This window comes from Tachypleus tridentatus, chromosome 7 (genome assembly GCF_004210375.1).
Source record: "Tachypleus tridentatus isolate NWPU-2018 chromosome 7, ASM421037v1, whole genome shotgun sequence".
In the NCBI taxonomy this organism is placed as follows: domain Eukaryota; kingdom Metazoa; phylum Arthropoda; class Merostomata; order Xiphosura; family Limulidae; genus Tachypleus; species Tachypleus tridentatus.
This window is the reverse complement of record NC_134831.1, coordinates 121,810,354-121,836,411: the sequence shown is the minus strand read 5'-3', so window position 1 is coordinate 121,836,411 and position 26,058 is coordinate 121,810,354. Positions and strand designations below refer to the sequence as shown.

General features: G+C 36.1%; 1 protein-coding gene across 1 annotated transcript in view; it reads right to left on the bottom strand.

Moving 5' to 3' along the window:
• LOC143256512 (calpain-C-like) overlaps nt 1-15,696 on the bottom strand; it is a 39,109-nt gene extending 23,413 nt beyond the window's left edge. Inside the window, exons 1-2 of the mRNA XM_076513843.1 lie at nt 15,067-15,696; nt 9,749-9,891 (exon numbers count right to left, since the gene is read on the bottom strand). Coding sequence (XP_076369958.1) covers nt 9,749-9,891; nt 15,067-15,070 — 147 coding nt within the window. The 5' untranslated portion in view covers nt 15,071-15,696. The remainder of the gene's footprint in view (nt 1-9,748; nt 9,892-15,066) is intronic.
• Nucleotides 15,697-26,058: the final 10,362 nt, after the last annotated feature.

Genomic DNA, 26,058 nt, shown 5'->3' with positions numbered 1-26,058 from the left:
GTGATTATGGGCAATGGTGTTCATTACACTTCTAAAGTTAATAATTTGTTATTAGCAATCAGAAATATCGTGTTAGCTTGATTAAATATAAATATAATATATTATCTACAAAAACATCTTGGTTTATATATTAACACTGAATTATATCTTTTCTGTAATTAATCTTATGGAAACTAAAACACATAAATTATTCACACGAAAATTTTTTTTTCTCATATTGTGGTTATCAGTGGCTCGGGTAATAACATTAAGGGCATTAACTTATAAAGCACTGAAATTCGGGGTTCGATCCCAGCGACAGAAACAACTTTAGTAGCACATGGCCTGAACTCTGTTTTAAAAACACGTTGCCAATCCACAAATTTCAAGAAAAACACGCACCCCTCCCCAGTGGCACCGCGGTATAGCTCTTTGTGTAGCTTTGTGTTTAACAACAAAAGACAGTTAAGTAAAAGTTTACCGAGAAATAAGATAATAAGTAATTGACAAAAAAACAATCTCTCCATATGTGTAACTAAAAACGAGAGAGACAGAAGATAGAAAAAAAGACGCTATGCACAAAAAAACATTTATGTAAGTATAGTCCCACACAAACAAAAAGTAACACGTTAATGAGTAATATTATTATAATTCTACTGTAACAAGATACTGTAAGCTTACTTTAGTATTCCACATCAGAAAAGATATGTGGTTCAATATTTCACCTATCACAATAAAACCTTACTATGACGTGTATGATAACAATAACTAACCTCAAATTATTATAAGTAGCGTCTGTGATCTTATATCAATCTATATTAAACATTCAGAACTTGGTTGGTCCTCCTCGTACTCTAATAGCATCCGCAAGAGGGCGTAGTATCTTGTCAATGACGTTATTCTATGATTTTCCCCTGACCTATCACTAGAAGGTGCTGTAACTCAGTTATATTAGTTGTTTTAGATTCGTGATTAGCAATTTTCCGGCTCAGTTCTGCCCAACAGTTCCCAGCGGGATTACAATATGGAGACTTTGCTAGCAATGACAATTTTTAATGCCCTTCTGGTCAAAATAATCCCGTACAATACGCCCACTGTGATCAATGGGATTGTAATCCTGGCCACAAAGTTATTAGCAAACCTTTCCCTGGCATATTTTAGAAATATCGTCTCCATATGATGCCCATAGGAGGCGCCATTGACGTTTCCCTGGAGAGTAAAAAGAGTAGTTTTTTTACCATGATGAACAGCTGCCCAAACTTGTACTGAACCACCTCCTGTGTGTTCCCCATGGAAAAAAACGGTCTTCTCTCAACTGTTTTCCAGGTAAAGGACGAACACAAATCCTCTCATCTAATAAAGATGAAATGTCACTAGTGTCTTGGTTGTAAGTTGGTATGTTGTCTTGTCCAAGTAACATAGCGGCGGCTGTGAATTCTGGTTAATATCGGTTTGCAAATATTTCTTCTTGCAAAATAACCTTATTTGGTCAGTTTTCTATTCACGGTTCTTCTGGTTACTTTAGAATGAATGTGTTCATAGCATTCCTATGGCTTGTTCAACGTCTACCAGTATACTTTTGTGGAACAATATTTCCTGTAATCTGATACATTTTAGAATTCTGAATACAGTATACTGGGGGTACCTTACTGTTCTCGTAATGTCCGTTTGCCTCATACCATTTCTGGACAGTCGAACAATAACTTCTGTCGCGTGATGAGGCAGCACTCTACACCTAATACGGATAAATTGTCTGAACAAAGTGTTGATCTATTTCGAAAAATAGATTATAACGAAAGTACACCCTTTTATATAAAACAGGTGTGTACGTGTGTTTTGACAAGAGAATGCTCAAAATCACTCACACAGACCAGGATAACAGTTCGTACGATCATATGTTACATTTTCTGTTACAACTCTGGTATTTACTCAGTATCTACTCCATGCATGTAGACAGAAACATCAGTAAAGAACAGTACATAAACATTTTGGCCAAGACTGTATCTAGTTGAAAAAGAATTATTATAAATCGTAATTTGTAATTCACTGATATATTCTAAAATTAAGTTAATTATTATTTACTTTATCATGTTGTCCTTTATAAGGTTTACATTCATTCTGTTAATTTTAATGAGGATCATTATATTTTAATTACATTTTCACTTATTAAGGATTTTAGTTACATTTTCACTTATTAAGGATTTTAATCACATTTTTACTTATTAAGGATTTTAATCACATTTTTAATTATTAAGGATCTTAATTACTCTTTTCAATTCTTGAGGTTTTTAATTACATTTTTAATTCTTAAGGTTTTTAATTACATTGTTAATTCTTAAGGTTTTAATTACATTGTTAATTCTTAAGGTTTTCAATTACATTGTTAATTCTTAAGGTTTTTAATTACATTGTTAATTCTTAAGGTTTTTAATTACATTGTTAATTCTTGAGGTTTTCAATTACATTTTTAATTCTTAAGGTTTTTAATTACATTTTTAATTCTTAAGGTTTTCAATTACATTTTTAATTCTTAAGGTTTTCAATTACATTTTTAATTCTTAAGGTTTTTAATTTCATTATGCGAAAAATCAATTCTTCATGACCTCATTTTCTAGTTTAAACTAATAACCACTGGATCACGGAACGACTGCTTTATAATACACATTAAATTATAGCTTTTGATCGTGTAATGGGACGTGGCCTCGGAACGTTGTTAATATATTCTTGTTAAACAGGCGAAGTGTTAGTTTTTATTATTATTACGTCTTTTTCAATGAAAACTAACGTTAGCGACACACATGGAAAAGTTAAAGAAAAACCAACAGCCGTCAAACACCATTCGTAAATAATCTAGTATAACGGAAGTCTGAAACGCTACATAGCAATAGAGAGAGAGAAAGAATAAGAAGAAAATAGAACAGTAATTGTCACGCGCTGTTAACAAAGAATGTGCATAATAGAGCAGGACTGTGTAGAGTATGAAGAACCAGTGAAGGTAAGAACAAGGAGGGTAAAACACAATTAGCAGTTTTTAAAAACTTATAGCCAAGAACAGGCATTAGCGAGACATGAAAAGAGAAAATTACAACAACTTAACGTTGTTAAAAAAAAAAAAAAAGTGTGTGTGTATGTATGTAGACAGGTGAACAGACACTGACAGGAAATAAAAATATAAAGTTTTGTTTTGTTTGAATTTCGCGTAAAGCTACTTGAGGGCTATCTGCGCTAGCCGTCCCTAATTTAGCAGTGTAAGACTAGAGGAGGGAAGGCAGCTAGTCATCACCATCCACCGTTAACTCTTGGACTACTCTTTTACCAACGAATAGTGGGATTGACTGAAACCATTATAACGCTCCAACGGCTGAAAGGGTGAGCATGTTTGATGTGACGGGGATTCGAACCCCTGACTCTCAGATTACGAGTCGAACGCCTTAACCCACTTATGCTAGGCCTGAAAGTATTGTAGTGACATAGTTCCAGAACAATCAGAATAAGATAAAACATGTACAATAATGAAAAATATCGATGAATTACAACAACAACAAAAACCTAAACCATGAATAATTTTCAGTCTGTCCGTTGAAATGGTTCTACAAATTGTATACTGAATGCGAGTGCTGAAAAACTTGTCTTTTCTTGGCATGTTACAATATATTCATCAAACATTTTAAAGAAAATTCTACAATATGGAGAAGTTGTTATCAAATATTGTTAAGATTCTGGAAATTAAACCATGAAAGTTTTCATCAGAGAAACTGGGGTGATTCGATAGTTTCAGCAAATAATATAAGATATTAAATAACTGGTTAAACAAAAATAACTGTATCGGTCTTCGAAGATTGCTGAACACATCAGAATCGCCTAGAGGTGAAGGATTGGTTTGGTTTGAATTTCGCGCAAAGCTACACGAGGGCTATCTGTGCTAGCCGTCCCTAATTTAGCAGTGTAAAATTAGGAAAAGGGCAGCTAGTCATCACCATCCACCGCCAACTCTTGGGCTACTCTTTTACCAACGAATAGCGGGATTGATCGTCATATTATAATACCCCCAAGGCTGAAAGGGCGAGCATGTTTGGTGTGACGGGGATTCGAACCCGCGACCCTCGGATTACGAGTCGTAACAAATGTTGGACATTACGTATATTTCAAACCTAGTTTGTTTGTTTGTAATTAACCACAAAGCTACACAATGGAATATCTCTACTCTGCCCACCACCGGTATCAAAACCTGGATTCTATCGTTGTAAATCCGCAAATATTTCGCTTCAAAGAGAAAAATAACTTATTAAGTGTTATTAAGTATACATTTAGTGGGTATTTAAGAGTAATAACTCGAAACTGTAAAAATTTTAAGAAATTGTGCACAAAATAGAAAACTAATGTTCCTGTTTTCTTACTTATTTAATCATGTGCGCTTTAGGATATTTACAATAATTCTGGCGATAATCCAAGTCCAAGTTAAATAAAAGGTTTAACGTTACAGGAAATAGTGATTTATTAAGACTATTAAAAGTGCTGTGATGTTTATTTCGATTTTCTTTGTGTTTAAGCGATGCGAAACTGTACCATATTTTAATTTGTTTTTCAGTTAGTGTTTCACCCCACTGACTTAGAAATTACTAGGTAGCTCACGTTTCTTTGGAAATATAAAGCCACAATAAGTACGAAAATTATATTTCCCTGGTGGGTATGCGGGTAAACTTATGAACTTGCAATGCTAAGATCCAGGGTTTGATTCCCAGCGGTGGACAAACAAATAAAAATTAAATATTCTACTTGAGTAAATAAAACAAGCCAAAAGTAATACACGTTGAGCGCTGTTGTAAACGCGACTTGACTAGAAAACTAGAACATATGGAAACTTGATTTGAAACTATTAAAAAACACTTAGACACACAAATATTGAACTCTCTACTCACTACTTCAAGGTATTTCTGGGCTGTTCTATTACTAACATTATATTTCTGATATCTTACTGGTTTGCGTGCCTGGACTCTGAATCCAAGGGTTGATGGTTCGCATCCGCTGCGGCAGACAAGGCGCTCTGCACTTTGGGATCGGGGATTATAAGAATAACAATCATATCCATTATTCAAGTCTATCAGTCACAAATCAGTAGCAGCTAGCGCAGATAATTTTGTGCAAATGTATGAAACAAGTCAAACTCAAAAACAAATATCCAGTGAGTTAAATTATAAGCAGTTTGATTTGTTACCCGAACAACAAGTGAACGTTCAGTAGGCTAGTTTATAAATAGATAGCAACGAATTTTACCTCGATATATTCATAAACCAAACTGTTTAATTTACGCTAATGGAATAAAACCAAAGTATTTAAAGCAAATTGTTCATAAACTGGTTCATGAATCAACCCATTAAACATTCACTTCTGAAGCAGGTGATAGACCAGTCTATTTAAAAAACAAAAGCTTGTCTATAAACTGGTTTATATATTAACCAGCTGAACATTCACTTCTGGAGTAAGTAATAAACCAGTCGATCTAAAATAATTTATTTATAAACTTGTTTATGTATTAACCAGCTGATTTGTTTGTTTTTGAATATCGCGCAAAGCTACTCAAGGGCTATCTGCGCTAGCCGTCACTAATTTAACAGTGTAAGACTAGAGGGAAGGCAGCTAGTCATCACCACCCACCGCCAACTCTTGGGCTAATCTTTTACCAACGAATAGTGGGATTGATCGTCACAATATAACGCCCCCACGGCGGAAAGGACGAGCATGTTTGGTGCGACGAGGATTCGAATCCGCGACTTTCAGATTACGAGTCGAACGCCTTAACCCACCTGGCCATGCCGGGCCAATATTGGAAGGAATAAACCCTAAAACGACTTTGGCTTAATCTAGATTTAATGCGGTTTTTCTCGACGAATAGAATTTGCTCACGGCTATAGAAATATTAATACCATCTGAAAGGAAAATTTAGAGGCTAAAATGAGGTTAATTAATATCAGGACTTCGTCCGAAAACGCTATTACTCCTTGAGGCACTTTGTATAGAAAGTATATTCTTGATTGATTTTCCATTTGTAAATACAACTAATCACGTGTAGCTATTTGAACAAACGACACTTAGTAAGCCAAGTATTAACAAAACAAAAAAAACGACCAATTTCAATTGGAATTCTACCAGATAACAATCTTCACGTACGAAGTAATGCTCGCCATTAAGGATTGTGACATCATGACATATATTTATTTGTACAATGAATGACAATTTTAGGTCTAAAATATACACCAGTCCTTTGTCATGAAGACAAGTCTTCACAATTACACACATGTAGACAATGGAGTAGTATAAACAGAGGACAAACATTGCACGTTACCCTAATGTAACACCTTGTTACACAGGAGATTACAAAAAGAGAATAGTGTATAATACATGAAAGTAAATTATTATTTATTATATTTTATTTCTTTACTTCATACCAAGTCCCAACCCTATAAATATTTATAGATACAAAAATGTATTAGTCATTTTACATCAGAAATTGGAGTTTAGGCCCGGCATGGCCAGGTGGGTTAAGGTGTGTGACTCGTAATCTGAGGGTCACGGATTCGAATCCCCGTCGCACCAAACATGCTCGTCCTTCCAGCCGTGGGGGCGTTATAATATGACGGTCAATCCCACTATTTGTTGGTAAAAGAGTGGTCCAAGAGTTGGCGGTGGATGGTGATGACTAGCTGACTTCCCTCTAGTCTTACACTGCTAAATTAGGGACGGTTAGCACAGATAGCCCTTGTGCAGCTTTGCGCGAAATTGAAAAACAAACAAACAGAAATTAAGTTTATTTCACAATAAAAAATTTTAATGTCACTAAACATTACGATCCCTCACGTTCATTGACAGAGGACTCTTATACTGCTCAGCACAAACTCTTTCACTCTTCCTCAAGGGCTGACATAGGGCACCGTTCAGCTGCTCCTTCTGAAGAGCGGGTGTACGTCATTGTTTGTTTGTTTTTGGAATTCACGCAAAATTAGACAAGGGCTAGCCGTTCCTAACTTAGCAGTGAAAGACTAGAGGGAGGGCAGCTAGTCATCACCATCCACCGTCAACTCTTGGGTATTTCTTTAACATTGGGAATGACCGTCACATTATAACGCTCCCACGACTGATATGGTGAGCATGTCTCGTAGAACGGGGATTCTAACCTGCAATCCTCATATTGCGTGTCAAGCGCCCTAACCACATCTGTTGTTTAGTTATTAACCACAATGCTACACAAAGGGGTCTCTATGCTCTGCCCACCAATGATTTCGAAATCCGGTTTCTAACACATGTATCAGAGCGTTAAAATGGTAAAATATTTTTCGTGACTCACATTGGTGTTAAGACACACGAAAATGGTATTAAAACACTTAATAAAATACATTTTGTAATTATACTGTGTGTTTGAAGCTTTCACATTTTTAAAGCGCTTTTTATGTACATAATATACAAGAAAAGTCGTTCGTTTTCGTTGTTTGTATTAACAGAACAGACGATTTGTTTGTTTGTTTGTTTTGGAATTTCGCGCAAAGCTAACTCTAGGGGTATCTGTGCTAGCCGTCCGTAATTTAGCAGTATGAGACTAGAGGGAAGGCAGCTAGTCATCACCACCCACCGCCAACTCTTGGGCTACTCTTTTACCAACGAAAAGTGAGATTGACCGTTACATTATAACGCCCCTACGGCTGAAAGGGTGAGCATGTTTGGCGCGACGGGGATGCGAACCCGCGACCCTCGGATTACGAGTCGCGCGCCTTACGCGTTTGGCCATGCCGGGCCCAAACAGACGATCTAAAAAGTATTAAAAAAAACTGTTAACGGTGTAGAGCAGTTGTAAGTATGGTAAATTAACACAATATTCGTTGTTAAAACGTGCTTTAAAGTTAGTAATTTTCATATCACCCTTCTTCTGGGAGGGATTAAATTACTGCCTAATTCAAAGGCAGATAAAGTTTAGTTCGGTGATATATTTGTGCTCAAATGAGCACTAATCTAAGTTGTCTCAAATAATCGGCCCGGCATGGTCAAGTGTGTTAAGGTGTTCGACTCGTAATCCGAGGGTCGTGGGTTCGAATCCTGGTCGCACCAAACATGCTCGCCCTTTCAGCCGTGGGGGCGTTATAATGTTACGGCCAATCCTACTATTCGTTGATAAAAGAGTAGCCCAAGAGTTCGCGATGGGTGGTGATGACTAGCTGCCTTTCCTGTGGTCTTACACTGCTAAATTAGTGACGGCTAGCACAGATAGCCCTCGAATAGCTTTGCGCGAAATTCAAAACAAACTCAAATACTTTGTATTGCATATATCCTCATTTAAAACGGGTTCATAAAAAATGGGAATTAGGTTTTAAATTTAAGATATTTACCCTGATAAGAATATTACACCTCTGACAAATTTTGACAGGACTAAGACACTATAAAATACAGTACTATGTCGTTGATTAAAACGCTGTCGTTTTGCAAGTCGAGAGCCCTAACCATTAGGCATATGCATAACTTCCCTACATATTTAAATACCACATCGTATCAGTTAGAATTTAAGAAGCGCATGAAAATTACATTATTACGAGTAACTCAGCAATACGTCTAGAGGCTTATAACGCTAAACCTTGAAGTTGCCGCGCTTGGCAAAGCGTAAATAGCTCATTGTGCCTTTTGTTTTATATAGAAAGTAAAAACAAGAAAAAACAAATAAAGTGCACAGTGGTAGGTAAAATTTTGTCGTTTAAATAATTCTGATGCAAGATTTTAAATATTGTTACATGTTGTTGGTGTTTCTGTCCGATAACACAGGCCTAAGATGGTTTTATTGTCTTAAAATTTTTGCATGCGTTACGGTAATTCCTGTACGCCGAATCCGAAAATAATATCCCTTTTTTCTCCATCATATTAAGATTTTTCACGAAATATCGTACTTACTTTTGCATAAGTGAATCATTTTCATTAAAATCAGGTCACATTTTGTTATGCTTAAAATGTTGACAACCACTAGCTAAAGATTACTCTTCAGCAATCACGACGTAAAAGTCTTATAGATCTTTCTAGAACCCACGAGAAACACACCACTAGTATATAAACGGTTAACAGGACGTATGTAATGTCATTTCTGGATAACATTTGTCTGTGCATACACTTTAATGTTATTTTTTCAATATTATTTATTCGTCATTGTGACAACAAGATGTTGTGTAAATGACCCAAACATTGGTAAATTCGTTGTAGAATTGATCCAAGTAAGAGTTGCTTTTCTCCTTCCAGATTTGTGAAACAGTATAGTTGAAAATGGAAAATTATTTATTAAAATCAAAATAACTTTTATAAAGTTTAAATTTGCAGGCCCGTGTAATCATAAAATCGAATAATCAGTCATTTGATTATTTAAATGTCTTTACATTCGAATCAGAAGAATAATACTATTTTTTACACATTTTTAAATTTATATTGTGATTTCAGTCTGTACCCATTAATTTTAGAATATTTATTACATTTTATTAACACGAGAAGCTAATTTTTTGTTGTTAATTTTAAATGTTATTACTTATTTATAGGTGGCAAAGCACGTCAGATGATTCTTTAACAACTTTAGTTCCAACGCTTTCAAAATTATGTTATTCCCATTTTATTTGTCACTTCAGAATTAAAATATTAAAATACTCTACAAAATCTAAAAGCTGTTAGTGAAGCATCATTTATTCTTTTATTTCGACATAACAATTTGTTAAAAGTGTCGCAAAACAACTGATCTCACGAAAATACTAACCTTAGGCCTTTTCCATACAAACTGCAAAGCAGGAGCCTGGTGATAAAAAATTGATGTTTGGACTGCTGGGAACTCTGGGTCTTCGAAGAGTTCTCCCCGTTTTAAAAACGTCTGTTTCAATCTCTCACTTTCTGACATAACACCTACGAGTAAAATTACAGAAAATATATATAAATACTGGCGTTTCAAAGATATACTTTCAATCACTACATATCAACAAGATAAGAAGTCAGTGTGAAGGTCTATAATAATGTTTCTTAAACGAAGTCGTCTGCTCACCATCTATCGGCATAACCTCGACGGTAGTATTGCCGTCACTGACTGGCGTCTCCGACCAACCACCGAGGGACGAATTTACAGCTAATTAGGCCCCCTTTTTAGTAAGCCGGAACCCTGTTTTATTTCGCTTGTTGTAAAATATTGATATGAATAGAGACTTCCCTTATTTTTTTTTTTTTTCAGCTGATTAGGCTTAAATCTGCTCATGCCGGAGGCCTCTCGTAGACCACCAGTGGTGCAAAAACCACACTTTGAGAACCACTCGTCTTAATTCTTTTTAAGGTACGTTGTGCTGGTATATTAAGGATAATAATCACAAAAATACAACGTTTGGGGCACAATAATAAATAAAATTATTTAATATAAATTACAGTCAACTAGTTTCGGTAAACGTGTTACCATCATCGGGGCATATTTCTGTAGTGTCCATTAGGTAAGTATTTAGTTCTAACCGTTAACTGGCGAGTTTTGTAAAAATTTTTTTTTACTTTTAATAACCACTTGTTAATACGAACATACTGTCCACATCGATGTTTTCTATGGTTTAATACCATATGTTGTTGGTGTTCAAAAAGATGTAGGAATGGAAGGATGATTTAATATGAAACTGTTGGATGACTTAGAAATGGTGCATCCGATGAATTTTATAACAGAGACGTGGTACATAGTGTGCATTTAGTAACGTTATTTTAATATATCCAAAAATGAACACACAAGAAATGATTTAGGCTTAAGGTTAATATGGAATACAAGTAATAACGAAACAGCTGATAACAATAGTTTACAAATACAGACAGAAGAGCAAAGTGTTGAGACAGAAGTATGCATTAAAAGTTAATTACCGCGAAAGAATAAGATAAAATATTTTACAGTGACAAAACGTACAATATCATATGCTAAACTGGGGTTATAAATCTATTCACTGATTGTAAGTTGGTTCATGAGATTGTCAATAATGCTTTAAAAAATGAGTTTTAACTTTGTTGGTTTTAAAGTGATGTTGAAAAGTGGTCAGTTCCTAAACTTGAGTAAGGTCATTTATAAAAAAACTTGAGATCAGTTTTAACTGTGGTATTGGATTAGTTTCAATCATGATGTTAGAAAAACAGTTAGGTTCAAACATCAATTTAAAACAAAAGTAGAAAACCTTATAACCCGTTTTGTTGTAATGTTACAATCACAATCCTTAAGTAATCCCAGTACCGTCCTTTTCAATCGTTTGATAAAGGTCAAAGGAATTTTTTATGGCATGACGTTTCACCCTTTTGTATTCTCAAGACGACTAGTACAGGTATTAAAACTTTAATTAAAATAAAGTACAGAACAACGTTTTGACCTTAGATCATCTTCAGGTTAACAGCCGTCTTGGGAATACATTTATACCTCAAGTGTGTTTTCGTCATCACGAGGTTTCTCCTTTCCTTTTACTTTTCTTGTACTATTATACTCTAAAATACTAACTATGTGACCTTTGTAATTAACTTAGTAAATAACCTTATCTACAACGATAATTATTAGTCTAGTACTTCTGATGCAAAGTAATCTTACGTACAGAAACAAGAAAGTCCTTAATTCAGTCTCGCCCTTCCACCAATGACTCAGTGGTAATTGAGGGGGGGACACTAAAACTCGGGTTTCGATATCTGCACATACAGCTCATTATAAATATTCATTCTTGATGACGAATAAATTTTAATTCGTCTCTCAACAAGTCATATCTTGATTTTTTTTACAATTTATCATTCATGTTTTTGTTTTATTTTATTTTATTCAAATATGAAAGTATATAATTCACATACATAAAAAAACGCTGTCCGCCAAAGTAAAGTTTACTGGCATTATAACATTCGTTTGTCAGTTTTACATGTGCAACAGAAACATTAGAAATGGTTTTCACTTCATGTCCCGAGCGGTAAATTGCAGATACGCAACTCTGAAGTCAGAGGTTCTATTCTCCGCGGTGGACAGAGTTCCTTGTATGGTTTTGCGTTTAAACAAATAAACTGACGTTCATTTTATACTCAGAACCAATTACATTTTATCTTAACTTATAGACTAGTTAGAAAATTGTAACTCAATGACAAGTTATCTTGCTTTCTTATCATTAAACCCGTGTATAATATTGTTTAGTTTTGCTACGTGAATGACATTTTTATATCAAATAAACTATAATTGTGTTGTAGTACACGTTTTTATAGTGTTCTAGTATATGAGTTAGTGGAGTTGGTATTTAAACATTAGAGAATTATTTATGATACACTATCATAAATATCTTTGGGGAACAAAAGATATTACATACATTTAGTCCCTAATATATATATATCTATACTCTTATCACGTGTATTTTAAAACAATTCTAATTTTTCTTCTTCGAATTCTTCTCGTAAAACACCATTGCAATAGTTTGAAGTTTCGTAGGCTGACTTCCTTTTATGTTAAGATTTAAGTCCAATAAATCTGTTTAGAGTTAAATAATAACATATATTTCAACAATTAATATGGTCACACAAATTTTAATAAAAGCTTAACTTTATCTTTATATCCGCCCAATGACACAGAAGAATTACGTAACGGTTACCTAGATACGTAGTTTTATCGTAAGCTTTTTCAGAATCTTTTGAAGTTTAAGTAAAAGTTAATTGTTTGTGTTGCACGCGCGGAGCAGTCATCATAAAATGCTACTGGTATTAACTTTAATTGTTTTCATCTGTTTTTCCATGGAGGTGATGGATATAGTAGTGTTAGGGAAGGCATTCCAGCTTTGTGTTATTCCCTGTAAAAAATAAATTTAAACTGAGGGAAATTCGGCTGTGTTGTTTGAAAACGTTGTTACCTCTGGTTTTGTTTATTTTCGATAGAACAAAGTAATGAGGATTAGATCTGTCAAGTTGGTTATGCCTATTTTCCATCTCTCTCCTACTTCGTGGCAGCAAACGTAGCCAAGGCAATTTGTCAGCGTATAAAAAAAAAGCCGAATGATATATCTCTGTATCTTTTGAAAAATAATAGCTTTGTCAATTGTTGGAGACCAAATAGTAACCATATACTCTAGTTAATAACCGCCCTATACATACTAATACGCATTTAATCTGGAATATTTCTCTAATCACGTATACTCTACGCTGTGAGTACTGCACATAATAACCACACCACACATGTTCTTGACAAAAAACTGCTTCACTGCTGCGGTTTCTATATATCATTTCGTTACTGACTGATGTTTCTTGTTCGCATTCATCGAAAACGTTTTTTTATGAAACGAGTAAATACTAAAACCGATAAAAACTTATGCTGAGATTCAGATAAAAACTATAAATTCCCGTGATTCGAGGGCGCTCTACAAGTGTTATGGGTCTTAAGAAAATGTTTACTCTGCTGGTGCCTAGCGCCGCTATTGAGTGGATGAAAAGTTTTAAATTTTTCTTTTCTTTAGGCTTAACTTACACCAAATTACAATTATGTCCTTCCACTGTATAATGTTTTTTTCTTTCCTATCATACAGTTTAATTGTTAATTAGTACGTATTAGATAACGTGACATTGGAGGTTCTCGTATTTTCACTTTTAATGTATTCTTTCTTTCATTAGATATTTCCGTATTTACTTGTGACAGTCAGACTATATTTTATCATTTTCGCTTGTCACGTTTTATATCGAATCACCCATAAAATAGTGTATCATTGTTCGGTTCTTTAACAAACCACTGTCGTAAACTTCCGTGTTTCTTTCATAATATTAACTAGATAATTCTAAACACGAAAACAAAAATTACATCTGCCTCATAACGGTAACTAATTTAGCATCATCATATAGAAAAATCACTAATTGACAGATGTCTTAAAATCGAATAAAGTATGACATTATCAGCCAAACTACTTAGTTCCGTTGTTTTGTTTTTCAATGTTTTATTTAAGTCCTAACTAAAATAGAGATTTTATCTTCTAAAACGTTCGCAGTAACTAAGTTATTGTGTAATCTAAATTCATGTTCTTGTTTGTTTATTGTTTGACTTTAAGCGTGATAAGTTTTCATACTTATTGCTGAGCCACTGAAGATTAATTCCTGTGTTGAAAGAGTAAAAATGAATTAATTTATTCTACAGATTTACGCTAATAAGATATTCAAAGTTTAATCACAATTATTAATTCAACCACTGCGAACTATACATATAGTAATTTGTTGTATGTGCTATTCCTTGAAATCTGTTTATCAAACGTACGTGACTGTCACTTTCAAACGTAAGCAGCTGTGTAAAACAAAATTTTCTGTGTTTTGTTTTTCCTTTCAACTATCGAGTTGGGTTTTATATTAGTTCTAAAATTGTACACCGATTTATAGCTATCTCTAACTGCTAACAACAAGAAAACGGAGATTTATTGCACATTATGAATCATGTAATAACACTTCAACAATGATTTAATGTCTAACAAACATCGTGAACTGTGTATTTCACCAATGATATAATGGTTAACAAATACTGTGTATCATGTACTTGAACAATGATATAATAGTTAATAAACATTGTGAATCATGTGGTACTTCAACAATGATTTATGTCTAATAAACGTCATGAATCGGGTACCTCAACAATGATTTATGTCTAACAAACATCGTGAACTGTGAATTTCAACAATAATTTAATGATTAGTAAACATTGTGAATCGTGTACTTCAACAACGATTTAATGCTAAAAAAAAGATAATTTTAGAAAAATAGTAACAATTGTTCTATTACCGTTATTAGACTATTACATAATGCATCTTACATTGGACGATACAGAGCTAATGTGCTCTTCTACATTAAAGATAATAACTTACATACAATAAACCATGTTTCAGTTTCAGTTGATTTTCACCATTTACTCCATAAATAATTCTATAAAAATATTAAAATTGACTAACTTGAAATAAAGTTTCATTTATTAATAATTCCACCTTTGTCCTTAAATGCACATTGTTTTTATCAGTTGTATGACTATCAGAACTTGGGAAGCTCTTTAACAAACTAATTATTAAAACCAATTGGTGTAACCATACTTACCCATCTGGCATAAAACTGACCCTCATAAGATGAACGTCGTTTTTATGTGTTATTTCTCATGTAAATATTTAGTTGGAACCTCACGGGTTTCTTCCCCTCTCTTCAATCGAAGAAATAATAACCTTAACTGATTAGAACTTAACAGCTTTGATCTTTAAACTAGCGAAAGTTAATTTAATAAAATAGACGGAAGAAGAACCAATCTCTGAATTCGTTTGAATATCACAGTTTGATACTAATGTTACACGACAAAGGTGCTCAGTGTAATTTTGCACCTGTATCGGAAAACATTTGTCCGCAAACAAACTAACTGTCTCAGTTGCACGAAGAAAATGCCGCTTGCTTCACATCACGGCTACTATATTAAAACTCGTCTATGCGCATGCTTAGAGCTAAATCCACGTTGCTCAGAAATACTTTCCGTATTACGTGGAAATTCGACCTGAATTTCGGCTTTCTACAAAATTCAGAAATTTCGGCAGGTTTCTTTCTTAAATATAACCAAGGCCCCAGTATGCAGTAAATCCAGTGCTTTATGCGTCTCGAGGTTAGCCAGATGCAAGTTGACCTGGCGGGTAAAAGAATGTTTACAGTTGCCATGGTCAACTCAGACACCAACCACCCCAGTGTTTCTTGTCATTCAGTGCTTGTACACCCCGTACAGGCGAGGTCAGGTCCGGTAGACTTAGGCTTCTGGCTATGGATGGTTAGATACAATTATATCAAACCAGTAAATAATGATGGGAAAGAACACACACATGGCTTCATGAAACAGGTGGATAACAGCTTCACGGCCAAGTGGCGGCTGCACGCACGATTCTGATTAATTTAGTTCAGGACGATCGTTGAAGAAATTATTTCGGAAAATCTTTACAATCCAGTAGGAAAATAATATTTTAATTTTTAATAAATACATTATAAAAAGTGTAAAAAAATCGTGTTAGATGACTTTTTCACTTGTACTTCAAATAATTATCGAAAATGTTTTTGCTCTATATGTGCTGATTACCTCAACGTTCTTACTTCAGTGTTTTTATTTACCTTAAATAATCCTAAAAATGTTTGTTTATTTTTTTATTTAGAAGTGAGCACAAATCTATACAATGGGATATTTGCACTCTGCCAACCACGGGTATCGAAACCCAGTTTCTAGCGGTATGAAAGCGCAAACATACCGCTGTGCCACTTGAGGGCAATCATAAAAATTGTGAAATTTACATAGTCTGTTTATGATAACAAGTGTTCGTTTGTTTTTAATTTTGCACAAAGCTATACGAGGGCTATCTGCGCTAACCGTCCCTAATTTAACAGTGTGAGACCAAAATGAAGGCAGCTAGCCATCACCATCCATCGCCAACGGCCGGGCTACTCTTTTACAAACGAATAGATGGAATGACCGTCACATTATCACGCTCCGACGGCTGAAAGGACGAGCATATTTGATGTAACGAGGATTCGAACCTGTGACCCTCAGATTACGAGTCAAGCGCTCTAACCACCTGACCATAGTGGACAAAATAACAACTGCATTGTCCCCCAGTGACACAGCAGTAAATATCCAGACTCATATCCCTATAAACAGGGTTTCGATACCCGTGTTGGGCAAAACACAGATAGCCCATTGTAAAGCTTTGTGCTTAATTCCAAACAAATAGGTGCATTAACTTTATTTGTGAATGCCTTCTACACAATCCCACATTGATTTCTGTAATACATTTTGTATATGTATTAGTAAACATTGATGCTTGAATCGATGTTTAGTTTATCAACTTACCAACAACAACAAAAAGGTTTGTAGAAATTGTAACCTGCTACTGCAATTCTTAATATTTCTGTAAAGGACAACCTATCAAAAAGTTGTTTGTTTGTAAGTAAGCACAAAGCTACACAATGGGTTATTGATCTGTCTACAACGGCTATCAAAATACGGTTTTTAGCATTGTAAGTCCGAAGACATCCCGCGGTACCACTGGAGAGGCCTTTAAATATGTATTGCTCATACGTTCTTCAGATAACGAGCTAAGATTATAATAAAATTTAAGAAACTTATACATAATGTTTAAATACACCGGGTCCGGCATGGCCAGGTGGGTTAAGGCATTCGACTCGTAATCCGAGGGTCGCGGGTTCGAATCCCCATTGCATCAAACATGCTCGCCCTTTCAGCCGTAGGGGGGATTTAATGTGACGGTCAATCCCATTATTCGTTGTTAAAAGAGTAGCCCAAGAGTTGACGGTGGGTAGTGATGACTCGATGGCTTCCCTCTAGTCTTACACTGCTAAATTAGGGACGGCTATCGCAGATAGCGCTCGAGGAGCTTTGCGCGAAATTCAAAAATAAACAAAACAAATATATACACCGTAACAGATTCTAACAGCCCTCGTGATAACACACTACTGTCTTCCTGGTAAGCACTGAATTATTCAGACAATCTAACAAAGTAACTAATTTACCATTTCGTCACTAATGGTGAGTTTTTGACCAGCTCTGACTTATCGTGAGAAGAACAGTACAAAAACTGCCATGTGGCAACCAACATAAAAAAAACCGTCAAGAAGTAAAGAAGTATTCGGTTATGTGAAACCTTAAAACTTATTTATTAACGGATATAACATATATGGTTGCAACGTGCGTAATAAAGTAAGATCGTTAACAATGTGAATCATGTGAAGTGTAAGTTGTCAGAAATAAAGTAAGATCGTTGACAATGTGAACCATGTGAAGTGTAAGTTGTCAGAAATAAAGTAAGATCGTTAACAACGTGGTTAGCTAGCTGATACTTTGGACTCTAGGTCAGAAGGTTGAGAGTTCTTAGGTTTCTACTTCAGGATGGCTGGTACGGGATATTAACACTTTTATTCATAAAACAGAGAACAACGTTTCGACCTTCTTAAGTCATCTTGAAGTCGAAACATTGTGTGTGTGCTGAATCCACCGAGGGGAATCGAACCCCTGATTTTAGCGTTGTTAATCCATAGACTTGTCGCTGTACCAGCGGGGAACTAAACACGTTGTTCTCTGTTTTATTAGTAAAAGTGTTTATACTCTTACCAATCATCCTGAGATACATTTTTACTTCAAGTGGGTTTCTCGTCATCTCGTAGTTCTTAGGTTTGCACGCGACATACTGTTGTGTCCTTGAGCAAAAAAACACTTCAGTTGTTTTTGTCTACCCAACTGTACAGTGGATCCCATCTGGTAGCCGTGGGTTGACCTGCAATGGACTAGCGTCCGGTCCAGAAATAGTAATGTCTTACCATTCTTATCCGCTTGTGTCCGTTACCCGGATTTCAGCACTATCTCCTATGTGAATCTCGCCATGTCATCTAGAATTAATTTTCCTTTCTGTTCAAGTAAATGTGGCACTATCTCTGATAATATAGATACAGCTCTGGTCTCTTGGTATTTTAACAGTTTAATTAGCAGTTAATTTCTCGTTCTCTTAATATAATTATTTTTAGTGTCAGTTTCGCTTCCTTCTCATGGACTACTGCGTCTTTAGTTTGCCAACATTATAATAAAACGATCCGAATGTTTTATGTAAAACTAAAGCATTTTTAGCAGGATGTTTTTTTTTCATTTTGTCTTATTATTGATGCTATTTATTGAATTTAAACTTCAAGTAGCAACAATAATATTTTGTTCAACATTGGCAAAATGATGTCATAGTTTCCTTGAGATATCACATTTGAAAATGTAAAGTCACACTGTATAAAACTGTCCCCGAATAAACGACTCCATGACTGTATAAAGGATAAAGTAATTAGATGTTTCTAGTATCATTACTGATGTATTTTACCCCAGTGACTCAGGATAAAGTTGGAGTTTATGGTGATAAATAAAATCATCCCTGTGGGAGGTTAGCGTAGGTAACAAATTGTGCAGCTTGGTACTTAAAACAAAAAATATGCATATGGTGCCCAAGGCCAGACATAGCCAGGTGGTTAAGGCACTCGACTCGTAATCCGGGTTCGAATCCCCCTCACACCAAACATACTCGCCCTTTCAGCCATGGGGACGATATAATGTGACGGTCAATCCCCCTATTCGCTGCTAAACGAATAACCCAAGAGTTGGCAGTGGATGGTGATGACTAACTGCCTTTCTTCTGGTCTTGCACTGCTAAATTAGGGATGGCTAGATGGCTAGCGTAGGTAGCCCTCGAGTAGCTTTGCGCGAAATTCAAAAAAATATACATATATTGGCCAAACTGCAACATGCTACAGCTTGGAATATCACAGAAGCAAAAGGAATTTTTACCAATAACTCTTCTTTTATAATTTCTTGTAATATATTACATTCTATGTTGTTTATTTCAACCAACCCTTTTTCACTTCTAGACACAGAATATTTTGGTCTTAAAGCTGACGTAGTGAGCTGTGAACAAAAAGTCTAAGGTTCGCGCTGTTGAACGCAATCAGTTTGAGCTTTCGGTGCGTAATAATAATCAATTCTGTTATTCGTTTAATTGTTTGTTTGCTTAATTTCATGCAGTTCCATGAGGGCTATCTGTGCTAGCCGTCAGTAGTTTAGAAGTGATAGACAAGATAGACAGTAGCCAGTCAGTACCACCCACCACCAACTCTTGACCAACGATTTGTGAGATTGACCGTCATATTATAACGCTACCACGGCTAAAAGAACGAGCGTGTTTGTTGAAAAAATTCGAACCCGCATTGTGCTGGTTTAGCGCCCTTACCAACAGGTTATGCTAGGACATAATTCGGACAAACTTCCTTCTGGTCAGTAGCTCAAAATTATGGATAGCTGTACCTAAACTAACTGGGTTCCTGCTTTATCCCTTGAGACTAAATGTGCTTAAGACATATTCTCCAAATCTCATATCGCGAAGTTGTTGCACTTTTTATCGTGTATTGTACATTTTATTGTGGCTGGACGGGGCCAGGTGGTTAAAGCGCTCGACTCGTAATCTGAGGGTCGCAGGTTCGAATTTCCGTCCAGCCAAACATGCTCGCCGTATCAACCGTGGGGGAGTTATAATGTGACGGTCATTCCCACTATCCATTCCTAAAGAAATAGCCCAAGTGTTGGCGACAGATATTGATGGTTAGCTGCCTTCCCCCTAGTCTTACACTGCTGAATTAGAGACAGCTAGCGCAGATAGCCCTCGTGTAATTTTGCGCGACATTCAAAAGAAACAAAACGTTACAGTTCATTTTCTCATACCTTTTCAAATCCTCAAAATATAACTTAAGCTTCAGATAATTCTGTCAGATTAAATCGATATAATGGAAACAAAAAAAAAAGGAAATATTACTTTTCTAGTTGTAACTATACTGGTCCATGGTTAGTGTCCAGTTGCGTAAAAACATAGTGCGCTTTGGAACTATGATCGCATTATAGGACAAATTCTGTTATTTAATCAAACTAGTCCTACAATTAACTGCAATTTTTTATTCATTAAATTTATCATCTTTAGTCTGTGAGTTCATATTTAAGAATGCCTAGCGCAGATAGAAATCGAAGATATTTGAGTGAATATTCACGAACAAACAGATACTCTAGAAGAAGAAAAACGAACAAAATTATCAGAAGTATTAGGTTTAAAATCTTCAAACGAAGACAAAAAAATATGGTTAAGAGAAAGTCATGAACAATTCTGAGAGCATGCCCACCTGAGAAACTTCTGGAACTAAATTATCAGGTGATAAAAAACAAGACAGCAAAAGGCCTCAGAGTAAACCTAATCATGTATTGAACATTAGAAAAAATATATTATGTGAAGAAAACCATTGAAGAAAGACCAGCCACTCCTTGAAGAAATACCAGAAGTTCATGAAGATTAGTTTATGTCTATATCTGTATTTTATTTTATGTTATTCTGAAGAACAATAGAATATGCCCCAGTTTTGTTTGTTTGGCTCTGTTTTAAGCATAAGTGCCAACATAATCAATCAACTTCTGTTTCAAGGTCCGTATTGAACTTCTTGAGTCATTTTTCTAGGAAATCCTGACATTGTGTTTTTTAGTACAGTAAGTTAACAAGCTTAATCATGTTATTCAAAGTCCAGAAACTTGTGATCCCAGTTTTATAACTGGGCCAGGCTCGATTTCAAACTGCTTGGTTTTTTTTCAACTTCAGCTTTAGAAGCAGCATATTGTTCACAGGAAAAGGAAGAGTAATCTCCAGGGTTATATATCCATCCCCTGACCCCTTGGTACGGTGACTTTCAGCTGTGACCCGGCATGGCCAAGTGGTTAAGGCGCTCGACTCGTATTCTGAGTGTCACGGGTTCGAATCTTCGTCACACCAAGCATGCTCGCCCTTTCAGCCGTGGGGGGCGTTATAATGTGGCGGTCAATCCCACTATTCGTTGGTATAAGAATAGCCCAACAGTTGGCGGTAAGTGGTAATGACTAGTTGCCTTCAATTTAGTCTTACACTGCTAAATCAGGAATGGCTAGCGTAAATAACCCTTGAGTAGCTTTGCGCGAAATTCAAAAAGAAATAAACAAATGTAAATTTTAAAGTGTTATTTGAAACGCAGTAATCCAGGGAACTGAATTCTGTAAACTTATTGTCATCTAACCAAGGAACATTGTAACCTTAGAAAACAATCAGCAGTTGATTTACAATATATCATAAGATGAACTCTTCGGTTTATTCTCTCAGTAATCTTTGCGCGAAATTCAAAAGACGAACAGACAGATAGACTTCCAGCTACAGTTACTAATGTTAACAGTAACCTTTTCCAATGAACAACCAAAATCCACAATAAAACTTTTCTGATATTGGCGAATAAATATATTCACCCTGTTTGTTATTCTTTCTGATCTCTTTGCTTATTATTCCAAGTTCTTTGTCAACAGATCATAATCACCAGAACTGACAAAAACAACAGTACGAAAGATAAACGTCTCCCACACTTACAGAGTTTCCAACTTTTTAGTATTATTACAAGTACCAAAGATACAAGGAAACAAAATATTAGTATATACGAAAATATACTCTTCAAAACAAGAAACGCAAAGGGGATATTTTTTTTTATTTTAAAGAGAAATATATGTAATAACGTTACAAGCTCAGAGTATGTGATGTTACACGTGTTAAGGCACTGATTATCAGACCGAAATGACATTAAAAGTTGTGCACTTTGAAAACGGAGGAAAACATCGGAATTTTCGCCAAAAAGCATGCGTGTCCAATAAATTTGTTTGAGAGATCTGCATGTTCTGCAAGTGCAACATGTGCAAAATCCCTATAAAAGTGACGTGTTCACGGTTTCCATAGCTCAGTGTTAAGCCACCGACACGCAATACAGTTACGCCAAGACTGACTGAAGCACAACGCAACAACGCCATTGATCGATTGGAAGCAGGCGAATCTCGATCAGATGTTGCCAGAGCTGTGAATGTCCACCCAAGCACCATCACAAGGCTATGGAATCGTCACCAACAACATGGATCAATTCGTGACCGTCCACGATCTGGCAGACCTCGTGTGACCACGCCCGCACAAGATCGCAACATCCGGTTACGTCACCTTCTGGATAGGACCACCACTGCGACGTCTACTGCCTCAACCATACCAGGGCTGCGTAGGATTTCCAATCAGACCGTACGCAACCGTCTACGAGATGCAGGAATCCGACCTCAATGTCCAGTCAGAGGCGTCATCCTCACCCAGCAACATCGTCAAGCACGGCTGCAGTGGACTCGGGCACATCGGGTATGGCCTCATCGACGATGGAGGCATGTTTGGTTCAGCGATGAATCACGTTTTATGCTTCGTAGGCAGGATGGAAGGGCCCGTGTTTACCGTCGCCGAGGTGAACGTTTTGCAGCAAACTGTGTGCAGGATGTTGACAGATATGGTAGTGGCAGCGTCATGATGTGGGCTGCCATCGCCTACAATGCCAGAACAGACCTTTTGCACATTCGAGGGGTCTTACGGCTCAACGATACGTCGACGAAATTCTTAGGCCCCATGTGCAACCCATCATTGTGAACGTCAACGACGTTTTTCAACATGACAACGCCCGTCCTCACACAGCCCGACTCACCACTATCTTCTTGAGACACCACAACATCAACGTTCCTCTCTGGCCCTCCAGATTACCAGATTTAAACCCCATCGAACATCTTTGGGACGAGTTGGACCGACGTCTGCGACGGCGACAACCTCAACCGCAGACTCTACCTCAGCTTGCATCAGCTTTGCAGACTGAGTGGACAGCCATTCCACAGGATGTGATTCGTCATCTCATCGCTTCCATGGGCCGGAGATGCCAAGCAGTTATTGATGCTCACGAGGGGCATACTCGTTATTGACGTTGAGTGACGTCAAACTTCACCTAGTGAGCGTGGACTTCGCCTTTGCAGACTTTGGATGTTCAGCAGTGAATGTGCAAAGTTTCACACATGTCATACAGAACTACCCGGAATAAACTTGTTAACAATTTGTCTCATATTTTGCCTTTTGCGTTTCTTTTTTTCAAGAGTATATAATGAATAGAAACAAAAACAACGAAATAGATTGAACAAATACCTTTGATTGAAAATGACTATGTCGTATTTTTACCCTTTAAATAAGTTTGTTTGTTTGTTGTTATGGGCAGAACTATACGTTTATGTTCTGCCAACTGCAAGAATCGAAATCCGATTTTGAAGGCTAGAAGCCTTAATACTTCCTGCTGAGCTATCAGGTACTCCTTTGAATAAGAGAGAATAATATACCAAACCAAACTTACATTTATGTCAGATTCGAATATAATGTTAAAACTGTAGACAAAATAATGGTTCAAATCACTCTGTAATCACTTTTAGTGATGGTGGTAATAGTCACTGCATCCTCCATTTTCATTACGTAATCAGTGTTTGCTAAGACTATATCTCATTTATTATGATAACACAAAGGTCTGTAACATAGACAGTATGGTGTCGATTGACTAACAAAGCAAACTAATGGATTAAGGAGCTGGTGGATGCCGAATTTATATGTCGCACAGGGCGACATTAAACATCAGTATTGCACTGGTAACATTGGTTTTATTCACAAGTTCGAATTTTTCGGAATACGGTTATTCTGTCTTATGCCCGAAAATAATGTTACAAAGATTTTATTGACAAATGAAAATAATATCATTAGTCACTAATTTAATTAGATACTGAGTGAAATAGTAATCTTATAATTCTGAAAAGGCTTACTGAACATTTCCTTAATGATTAATAATATTATGTTATTTATTAATAAATATCTTTGTAACATTATTTTCAGACGTCGCTGAAGATAGCATGAGTGTATTCCGAAATGTTTGAACCTTGTAAATAAAAATGTTTTGTGTTTTGTTAACCGTCTTCATATTTACTAATGATTTTTGTTTCCCACCTCACGATTTCATTTCGAAATGTGAAGTAATATTGTACAAATATTTTATCTGTTATAAATTAGCTAGAACATTCAGAAACGTAGATATTACCGTAAATGCTTAGAAAATTCATTTTTTTAATATGTTTTATTTCGCTTGTTTATGATTAAACACGTAGCTGGTTTGGTTTGTTTTGAATTTCGCGCAAAGCTATACGAGGGCTACGTGCACTAGCCGTCTCTAATTTAACGTTGTAAGACCCACCGCCAACTCTTGGGCTGCTCTTTTACCAACGAATAGTGAGATTGACCGCACATTATAACGCCTCTACGGCTGAAAGGTCGAGCATGTTTTGTGTGACGTGGATTCGAACCCGCGACCCTAGAATTACGAATCGAGTGCCTTATCCACCTGGCCATGCCAGACCAGGCAAGTCCGAAAGCTGAAACGGTAAAAATCAGGTTTCAATAACTGTGTGGGCCCATCACAGAGACCCATCATGTAGCTTTGTGCTTAATAGTACACAAACAAATTCAGCTTTTTAAGGAATTAGAATTGAAAAAGATAGAAATAAATATGTTGAATTACTAGTTAATGTCAACCCCATTAAATTTCTTTATTTTTAAGTCACTATTAATCTGGTCATAGTAAGCGTATCCAGATTATGAATCACAGGATTTCAAGTTCGCACCTAATTCTACCAAACACAAGCACCTTACTTTGTAACAGTAATTGCGTTATAAGAGCGATGGTCAAATCTTACTGTTGGGTCGAATAAAAATAGCCTGTCTCAGGGTTAACGGTAAATGCTGTTTATCAGCTGTCTTGGTCAGGCATGGCTAAGTGGGTTAAGGCGTTCGACTCGTAATCCGTGGGTCACGGGTTCGAATCCCCGTCGCACCAAACATGCTTGCTCTTTCAGCCGTGGGAGCGTTATAATGTGAAGGTCAGTCCCACTATTCGTTGGTAAAAGAGTAGTACAAGAGCTGGCGGTGGGTGGTGATGATTAGCTACCTTCCTTCTAGTCTTACACTGCAAAATTAGTGTTGGCTAGCGCAGAACGCCCTCGTGTAGCTTTGCGCGAAATTAAAAAACAAAAAAACAAATATATACACCGTAACGGATTCTAACAGCCCTCGTGATGACACACCACTGTCTTCCTGGTAAGCACTGGATTATTCAGACAATCTTCCTTTCTTGTCTATTAATTCAAAATTAAGAACAGATAACCATAGATTATTTTTTGTATAACTATGCGCAATAATATTAACATACATTTTTCATGTGTAATGAGAAAGTACAAGCATACGTTGCTGCTTAAATACACTGCTGCCCAAAATCTTAAGGTCAATGAACATAAAGAAAAAAATATGTATTTTGCGTTGTTAGACTCAATCACTTATTTGAGTATAGCTTCACAAGATGAAAATAAGAAAAGGGAAAATAAAAATAAAAAACATTTTTGGCATTTAATATGGAAAACGTGAACACTATGAAATTAGTCTAAATACTAGCTGGTCAAAAGTTTAATACCACACCAAAAAGAAGTTCTAAACAGAGTGGAAAATGCCCAACAAGAGGTCTTATTGCAAATAACTTCAAACATTCACTTTGGCATGGTCGATATAAGCATTTGCACAAGGCTGACTGGAATGTTATTCC